The sequence below is a fragment of the Aythya ferina genome (genome assembly GCF_964211825.1).
Source record: "Aythya ferina genome assembly, chromosome: 2".
Taxonomy (NCBI): Eukaryota; Metazoa; Chordata; class Aves; order Anseriformes; family Anatidae; genus Aythya; species Aythya ferina.
The window spans coordinates 26,756,590-26,766,270 of record NC_140297.1 but is presented as its reverse complement, the minus strand read 5'-3'; the positions used below and the strand labels follow the sequence as shown (position 1 = coordinate 26,766,270).

General features: G+C 41.4%; 1 protein-coding gene across 1 annotated transcript; it reads left to right on the top strand.

Moving 5' to 3' along the window:
* The first annotated feature begins 3,504 nt into the window (after positions 1-3,504).
* On the top strand, positions 3,505-9,288 carry SEM1 (SEM1 26S proteasome subunit). The gene is made up of 3 exons (XM_084507823.1): positions 3,505-3,672; positions 7,235-7,328; positions 9,109-9,288. The coding sequence occupies exons 1-3, from the start codon at positions 3,597-3,599 to the stop codon at positions 9,149-9,151; spliced, it is 213 nt and encodes a 70-aa protein (XP_084363949.1). The 5' UTR covers positions 3,505-3,596; the 3' UTR covers positions 9,152-9,288.
* The last annotated feature ends 393 nt before the right edge of the window (positions 9,289-9,681 follow it).

The window sequence follows — 9,681 nt, the reverse complement described above, 5'->3', positions numbered from 1 at the left end:
TGAGCCAGAGGTCAGAGCTGCTGGTCTGCTGGACGTAGTGCCCGTGGATATCACGTGGATGGATGTCACATTACGTTGATGAGACCCGCTGGATCAGATACATTGATCCATGCCCATTTTCTTTGCAGTCTGAGGTTTCTCTCAGCAGGCACTGTCTGATGGCCTGGGACCATGCAGATCTCCAAACCAACAGGTTACTCAGGGTATCCCAAATCCTTAATATGCATCTGAAATTTCTTTTTAACAGAGCACCTTTAACTAAGGCTGCTTATAAGGAAATTTGTTACCAATCTGATCTATTTCCTCATTTTAATCTTTTCCTCAGAAAGTACTCATTAGAGTGCCCAATTCAAAAAAATGGGCTCAGGCATTGAAATGACTACTAGTTCACCTGAAAAAAAATGTGGAAATCTGAACTGGTACACTGCACACACTTTTGTTTCACCTTGAATCCAAAAAAAAAAAAAAAAAAAAAAAGCTCTAATTCAGAAAAAAAAAATCTCTATTTCCATTTTTCATGTATGCAAATTACACTCTGAATAAATAAATCTACATAATCTTACCTCCCTGCTAGACAACTTGCAGTAACATTTGCCAAGAGAAAGACAGGCTTTTCTAATACTAATGCATAAAACATGCTGAATAAAAAAAATAAATAAATAAATAAAACAAATCATATTGAGTAAATAGCTGCTGTGCAGCTCTGGAAAGAATAATACAGGGATTGATGAGTTACTCAGGATTGTCTTCTTCAACTATTTCCGTGTTACCAGTTAAGGGTATATTTAAGATAAAGTTTTAATTGAGATGGTCATATCCTGAACCACTGAAAGCTATAGGATTTTTTCTTTAATTTCCGTGGAACAGGAGTGTAGATCTCTCTGATGAAGCACGTGGGAATGTCAGGCTGTTGGTCCTGGACAATCAATCTATTCAGCATACACCTGAGTTACTGTGCAGGGGCTACAGATCCAAGAAAGCAGATCTCTCATTCTGTTTTGGGAATGTAGGAATTGCCTTCTCCAATTTGATCAAAACTTTTCCCTGGTATGTGTGCCCATATGTGTCCTGGTGGCGGTAAGGATTGCCAGTGGGCTTGGGACTGCAACAAGGGAAGGATAAAACAAAACCCAGTGGCAGCATGTTCTGATTGAGTAGGTATCAGGGCCCTTTTCCCACTCTAACTGCATAAGGTAGATGCTGAAAGGCAGCTCTTACTCTTGATGGTCCATCTAGAATCAATCAAACACCAATCATATTTGAGGGTTGGATGTTCTCCTCTAACCTTTTAAATATCTTTTCACACTGGAAAAATTATTCTGGAGAGCTGAGTCATTATGCTTTTTTCTCTAAAGAATTAAGAGACATCAATGGGGCTAGGTTCACCAAAAGGCTCAAGGATTACAAATTTCATCACCTAAATTTTAGATGCTGTAATGCTTTGTGGAATTCGGAAATTGCTCTTCTCAGTGGAGAAGCATGTGGAAGTTCTTTATCTGGCATGTGGGATGTCACCCACCTCAACCAACTCCTAGGACCTTTTATTGCAAGGTCTGGTTTGGAGACTGTCTTGCAGACCAGCTCCTTCAGGAGGTGTAGGATGGGCATACATCCACTAGACAAACATGGCATGGCAGATACCCGTGTCCTTGGGAACATTACTAAAAAGGAGTTAAAGATTTTCCCGAATTACAGTGAGGTTTACATCCATATGGTCATCTGGTAGAAAGGCTAGATAATCTGATATATATTTCAGGCTTGCAAAACTTGTGGTATTAGATTTAAAACAATAGATTTAATGTTCCTGTTTTAAAATCCATTATTTTAAAGTGATCTTACTGGTAAAATAAATATGAAATTTGTGTTTATATTTTCAAGTTCCTGTTTCCAATTGTTTGGGATATACATTAACTTTTCTTTGTTTAAATGAGAGCTAAGCTCCTTATTTACTCACAACACTCCGAAAAACAGACATTTAAAAGAATCTTCAAAAACCTTGACATTCATAATAAACGGAGGAGAATTTGGCACTACAGGTTTTTGTGACAACATAAGATTAAATTTCGCCTACTGGTGATTTGGAAACACTCAGCTCCGGAGATGCAAAATGCAATGGAGGACCTACAACTTGACCTGAGACAGACTGTGGTCAGTCCCTATACAAATAAGACACTGCTTCAGGAGTCTGAATCAGGAGTCTTCATTTTCCTTGTTCCCCTGTGCCAGCCCTATCCCCTAGGGAAACACAGATTCTTCTCTCTGCTGGCACCCCCTAAGCAGCATCTGGGTAAAGAAAGAGGAGAAAAGGGGTTGGAAAGGACTGTGGGATCTTTTTTTTTTTTTTTTTTTTTTTTTCCACAGCAGATATGTAGGTAAAGTTGCCAAAACAAATTCAAGCTGTTTCCTGCTCCAGGGCTGCTTGAAGCTGTTTGTCAATAGCAGTTTCCAAGTTATGTTTTTCCTTAGAAAATTTGGGTGCAGTTGAGCATCTTTATATTCCCGAACATGCTGCAAAGTTCATAGTTTAGTTCTTGGTATGGGAAAAAATTGAGGGCTTGAATAAGGGCCTTAGTGATGTGTCATCACGGATCTGTGCCCATTTTTGATGTGGCAGACCTCTATCCACTTTATGACTTTATCTGTGCTCTCTGCTGAGAGCAGGATATCTGTCATTTGAACTTTCTGTTCATTGTTTGCCCGATACTAAATCCAGGACATGGTCTAACCCAGCTGTGCAAGCCATTGTCTCATGAAACAGCCCCTTGCAGACCAAGAAAAAAGGCAGCTCCGGCAAGGCAGCAGCTCTGCTGTGAGGCAGGCGACTCAAGAGGAGCCATCAGGGCACCACGTGTGCACGTGCTCAGGGTGCTGAGCGCTGAATTTTGCCTTTGCTTAAGCCACTGATGGGGTTCAGCAACCAGCCCAATGGGGTATTCCAAAGCTCTGGTTCTTGTGTGACATTCTGGGTTTTCCTGAGTGGCTTGGTGATGGTCTTCAGGCTTGATTCTTGGAGGTGAACGGTTTGCCCAGGGAGGTGGTGGCATCACCATCCCTGGGGGTGTTCAAGGAAAGGTTGGACGTGCTGCTTAGGGACAGGGTTTAGTGGGTGACACTGGTGGTAGGGGTGTTGGACCGGATGATACTGGAGGGCTTTTCCAACCCTGTTGGTTCTGAGGGTTTCCAATTAAGGTTTCCAACCCTAATGGCGCTGGGTTCGAAACAGAGAGCCGGGTTACAGCTCAGAAGGGCAGAAGGCTGATACTCGGAGTTTATAAACGTAGGGTTTATAGATATAGGGTTTATAAATACGAGTCAATAGTGAAGGAATGTAACAATCATGTCTGTGCTTGGTGTGGGGGTGCCCCACACGACGGGGCCATAAGGGGACCCCTGGGCGGGAGCCCGCAGGTGCGGGGGGGCGGGGCCGCCGCTCGCGGAGGGCGGGGCGGGGCTTGCGGGGAGGGGGCGGGGCTTGCAGCCGGCCGCCGCCGCGCAGGCGCAGTGCGGGCCGTGCCCCGGCGCCATCCCGTCAGTGTCGGCGCGGCGCGGTGAGGGCAGGGCCGGGACGGGCCGGGCTGTGCGGGGCCGCGCCGGGCATGGCGGAGAAGAAGCAGCCGGTGGACCTGGGGCTCCTGGAGGAGGACGACGAGTTCGAGGAGTTCCCGGCGGAAGGTGCCCGGCCGGGGTGGGGAGAGGGGCGGCGGGGGGGGCGCGGCCTGCAGGCCGCCGGGCCTGAGGCCTGGCTGGGGGGGGGCGGGGGGGCGGGTGCAGGGCGCTGCCAAGGCGGCTCCGGGAGCCCAGCGGGGATGGGGGGGGGTCGGGGCCAGGCATGGGGAGCACCCCGGGGCCTGCTCTGTGAGTGGCTGCGGGAGCGAGAAGTGCTGGGTCATGGCCCGCGGGCAGCGGTGGGAGCCCTGAGGTGGAAATGAGGCGAGGGGGGGGCAGCTGCGCTCTGTGACCGCCGTACACCGCTGCTTTCCCAGCGCAGCTGCTTCTGTAGGTACGAAATGTATCGAGCGAGGGAGTTAAGAGAATCTGGGCCTCAATAATAGAACCCCTCGGTGGGCTTTTATAGCAGTAGCCTTGAAAAGCCCCATATTAGGGCACGGTTTTTTGCTGTGTGCTGAATTCTGCCAGTGTCTCCAGCTGTGGGCGGTGATAAATGTGTACGGCATGGGTGAAATGGTTATTGGGCTATACCGTCATTCTTATATGTGACATCTCTGTGGCCATACAGCCCTTACGTATTCTGAAAATACTGTTTGCGCTTATGGTGAAAAAAGTTAGTGATGTAGCTGAGATGGTAGTTAAACTGAGAAGACCAGCCCTTTTTTCTTTATATGCTCCCTAAAGGTGCAAAAAAGGTTTATTTATTGTAAATTGAGTATTAGCTGTGAGCGTGAAGGAAGCCTTGAAGCATACTTCTGAACCTTAGATTGGCCACTGTGCTCAGTGGCTGTCACAGCACTTGCTCCTAAGCCTTGTAGTGGTAAGAGTCTCCATTCGGTGTTTGCTGCTGATTTGAGTCTTTGTATTGATCTCAACTCATCTTAAAATGCTGTGCCTTTAGGTTTCCCTTATTGTCAACAGCAGAAACTTTTTCATGATTTTATCTTCTCATTCAGTAATTTTTTTTTTTTCACAAGAATTTTCAGACCACATTGAAAGTTATCTTCAGTTGCTTAGGAAAGAGTCATGATAAATCTCTGATGAACCCCCTGTCAGACTGTTGTTCTTTCACATTAAAGCACCACTTCGTATACAGCAAAAAATCTTCAAGTTCCGTTGACATGTTTTATTCTGAAGGAAATTAGGTAATGCAAACTTACATCACAGACAAAAATACTGGCATTTGGGGAGCATCTACTTGGATTTTTTGTTTCTTGAAACAGTTTATCAATTCAAGTTTGAAATGATAAAATCCCAAACAGATGTGTCCTTTTTTATTTGAGATATTTCCTGACGAGTTCAAGTATGTATGAACTCATTACTTACAAACTTATGTACAGTGCTTCTCAGAATGTAAAACATAATTTAAAATTGCTAGGATTTTGGGTTATCTTCTACTCTGAAAACCACTTTGCTTCCCTCTCCCAAGTACAAAATATGGCAAGAAGTTATCATTATATAAAAATAATTTTTAAGGGGTCCAGCCGTGACAAGTTGATCAGAATCAACATGCTGCTGCTGTTGTCACTGTACACCAGAATTCCCAAGTCCAACATTCTCTATGCTTCAAAGCACAGATAATGCTACAGCACTCCTTACTGTTATTCATACACAGGCGTGTGAATTGCTGGAACAATGTTAGTGTGGATTTCAGGGGTATAGTGTCAGCATACACACTGCAGAATGTCATGGCTACACCAAGAAAGATATAATTTAGGCTTTACTTTCACTACCTTTTTTTTTTTTTCTCTCCCAGCTTCTGTTGTGGAAAAAGACATAGCCTTTTTGACTCCTCTTTGCTCACTGCGATTTGGAACACGCTTCCCCAGTCTCCCCAGCTCCTTTATGGTTGAAGCTGAATTTCTTGTGCTGGATACTAGTTACTATGAAATACACATTTTTTTTTAACTTTAAAACCCGAGCTACTTACACTAGTACACAGAAAAGCTTGACTTTGGTGTTCATTTAAAGCTGGTTTGAGCTGTGTTTTTTGTATTTTTAAAGTCCAGCTAGTGTTATGACCAGTAAAGTCTTTCTTTTGACCAAAAAAAAAAAAAAAAGCTCATTACATATAAATTGGAAGAGCTTCTTGTAAGTAGTATTAAAATGAAACCCTTCCCTTTGAGTAGTGAGCAGTATGCTAGCCTCAAATACTGCATTCTCTTATGCTGCAGTTTTCCTTCACCCTTTCTTCCCAGTTGCTTCCTGTGCTCTCTCTAAGACCAGTAGGATTTCTATGTTCCTTTGTCATTTCCCTTTATATAATTTATTTGAGAAGGGGAGTTTAATTGTAATGTCTTCTACATCTGTGTCTTTAATCAGTTACAAATGTTTTTTTCCTGTTCTGGTGAATCTCAGGCATGATTTTTTTTTTTGCCTGTCTGCATTAAAAATGCGAGGAAGAACACACAGACCAACCTTCATTCTTATGAATAAAGTTGTTCACTGTGAATTAGCTCTTAATCTTTTACCCTAATAGCTCTTTTTTTTCCATCTGTCTGTCCATGTTTTAATGTTACTTTGGCCCTTAGACCTCAAAGCTTTCTCTGAGTGGGCAGCAGATGGCTTACTGAATCATAAAGGCTTTGGGGAAGAGGGGAAGAATAGCGTCTTTAAATATACCAGGAGGCTTTGAGAAATATGAGGTTGGGATTCTTTTTATTTTGGTAACGTTAGCAAAAGTTACTGTCTGTCAGCAAAAGATAGCTGAAAAACTGTGATGGGATAGTTTCCAAATGAAGTAAACTGACTTGTGTTTACAAAAACATTCTGAACCTTTCTGATTTCTCATTTTTCTTATTTTTCTACACTCCCAAGTTAGATTTTTTTTATAACGAACTATTAAGTGGGTGATCAGTAATTTGTCAAGAGTGGTGTGCCAGGTTATTTTATTATAGGAAAAATAGAAATTAGGTTAGCAAATGGACTTCCAGCATCTTGCCGCTGTAAAGAAATGGCTTCTACTATTTTTGGAGCCCAGAAGTAGCTGGTTACTGGTAGCAACTGCCGTTGGCAGGTGCATCTTTCAATTTGCCTTTGCTTCTGCATCACAGATACGTTTTTGGCATTTATCCATAGCCTGTCAACGTCTGATGTGAGTGAATGGAGGATCTGAGTGTGTGTGTGTTTTGGCACAAGTGTTTGACGTACATTGCTTTTAATTGTGAGGGAAGAAAGAGGAAATACAAACCCAGAACTGCACACCTCTTGTTGTGATTTTAGGAGTCAAATACTCAGTGTTTCTCTTCTCTTACTATGGTGCTACAATTTATCTCTATGTATGCAAAATGTCCCTTCAGAGTGTGTAATCCTGCAAGCCACGATGTGTAGTGTATAATTATTTTCCTACCAAGTTATATTTTTGTCATAATTCAGGATTTAAAAAAAAAATCTCAATATACTGTTTAGTCTCAAATACTTAAGTATGATCTGAACATCTCTGTTATAGAGGGAAATTTGTTACCATTTGAAGCCCGCCTTACCCAGAAGCTGAGCTAATCAGTCAATAAGATGCAGTACTGAAGCAATGCAGCATAAAATATTTACCTTTTTTTCCTGCCTTTAGATTGGACTGGTTTAGATGAAGATGAAGATGCTCATGTCTGGGAAGACAACTGGGATGATGACAATGTAGAAGATGATTTCTCCAATCAGTTAAGGTAATTTGATTTTTAACTTACTGTTCTAGAAGCTGGATAAAATGTTTTAAACTGCACTGTTTAGTTGTTAATATCTGAAAGTTCTGCTTACTTTTAAAGAGAGGTCTGAAAACAGGAATAAATGAAGGCTCTGCTTTGTGTTTATCTACCTAAAAGCCTTTCTGAACCAGACTTAAGGGATTACAGAACAATTGAGAGTACTGATGAGCATTTCATCTCTTAAAAATTGAACTGTGCATCCTGAGATATGCCTCATATCATCAATATGCTCAGGCTTTTGTGGTGTTACACAGCTTAAGACAGCACAAAGATGTGGAAAATCTGAATTGTGCTGCAAAGATTAATGGCAAGGGAGCCAGGATTCTTTCTTCTGTGCTGTATGGTATGCAAAGTGTAGTAGTATATTTTTTTCTATACCTTCAAATAGTATTGCTGTTCTGTGACCAAATAGACAACTGGAAATTTTTGCCTAGAAGCTCCCCTCTCATGTGTTAAAGAGCGTGCTGTTTGTGAGCAGTGATAGCAAAGCAGTGTTTATAACATCCTCTAAAAAAGTGATAGCAATTCAGGTACCTCTAATCCTGTTGTTTAGTCTTCTTGGTCACTTGTAGCTTCAGTTAATCCTTTTAGTGATGTGTAATTATAACTTAAGTTGTTTTAAGAGTCAATACAAATTCACACTTTATAATTAGTCCTTCAGTATGTTGCACGCAGCGCAGCCTTCTGTAATACAGCCTGATTAAATGCTTCCTGGGATGATCTCTTGTAAAGGGAAAAAGTGGCCCTTTGTGTAACAGGCACAAGATGAAGCCTGTTGGTATGGTCCGTGCTTATAAGGCTGAAAGGTAGTGAAATTGTAATACTGGAAAAAATGTTGATATGTAGTGAAACACAGACTTTAAAGGTGTGGCATAGTTCTTGATTACCGCATAGTTAACACGATAAGTCTTCAATCTACATCTTATAGCCTGTAGTGTTGGTGACCAGATAATTGTTTTAAAATGACAGTTGGCAGTGTTGCCTTGTTGCAGAATATTTTTATTTCATCTTCAGAAAGAAAATGCAGCAGTCCTTCACTTCTAAAGTTAAAATGGCACGTATGTAAACTAACCTGAGACGTAGACCCACAGTGTCTAGGTACACATGTGCTAACACTGGGATATAAAATGGTGTAGCTCTGGTTGGTGTGCCGGAGGCAGGTAGGAGGCTAAGTGGGGACAGGTTATGGGAAATAACCTTTGCTGTTGCTGACCTGCTGCCATAGCCAAGGTGAACAAAACAATCCTTTCTTCTCAGAATTCATTGCACCGAGATATTAAAATAGTGCTGATACAAAAGTATGTAAGGCAAACTTTGGAAGTACATGCATTTAAATTGCTTAGATTAGTGAGTTCATTGAGTTTAAGGAAATTTTGGGGATAGCCAGTATAAGACAATGCAATTTTTTTCCTAATGTGTTGTTACTGTCTTAGAGGTGCTGCTTTGCAACGTAAAGTTGTCCTTCAGCCAGAGTGGGGCAGAGGATAAGTAAACGTGATTAAAACAAATGTTGGAATTTTTCATACGGGATTTACTTCTAGTGATCCAAAGACATTAAGATGAAGTTGAACTGTAAAACAAGTGAGGTTAAGGTTATTAATGTGAATCAGGAAGCACTGTTACATGTTCATGATATTTCTAAAATGGTAATATATTGTGCAGGGTACTTCATTTTGAAAAAATGCAGATGTCTGGCTATTCTATTTGTATATTTTAATATACCCATCTTTTTTCTCTACAGAGCTGAATTAGAAAAACATGGATACAAGATGGAAACTTCATAGTTTTTGCTGATATGGAACAAACATTGAACTGTGGATAGACTATATTGAGAAAACATGGAAAGTGAGAAGACAGTACATTATCTGCTTGGATTACTTATTGTTTTGTATGAAAAATAAAGTTTTTAATCTTAGCCGAAGTCATATGTTCAGCCTCTGCTAAACTGGTAACCTGTATTTAGGTTCTTAAATACTTTGTGTGACAGCTCACAGAGAATGCTACTGGAGATCTCAGTGGCTGACGTTATTGCACCAGCTCCAGTGATGGGGAGTCAAATAAGCATGACCACAATGCAAACTACTGAACATCTCTGTCATAAGTGATGTGGAGTGTTTAAAAAAAAAAAAAATCATGAAAGAAATAAAATGCTTCTGTATTCCAGTCAAAATGCAGCGGAGATAGAAAGAATTTTTAGGGAGTAAAGTAATAAAGCTCATTTTGCCTTAAGGTTTTATTTCATAATGGTTTGGGGTTTTTGTTAGGAATTTAATGTGAGTACCAGTTTGATCGCCTTGGAGATAAAACCCACTTT

Excerpts from the sequence above, each read along its gene's own strand:
- SEM1 (XM_084507823.1), top strand. The coding sequence starts at position 3,597 with ATGGCGGAGAAGAAGCAGCCGGTGGACCTGGGGCTCCTGGAGGAGGAC. Across the intron at positions 3,673-7,234 it reads CGAGGAGTTCCCGGCGGAAG|ATTGGACTGGTTTAGATGAA; the intron begins GTGCCCGGCCGG and ends TCCTGCCTTTAG. Across the intron at positions 7,329-9,108 it reads GATTTCTCCAATCAGTTAAG|AGCTGAATTAGAAAAACATG; the intron begins GTAATTTGATTT and ends TTTTCTCTACAG.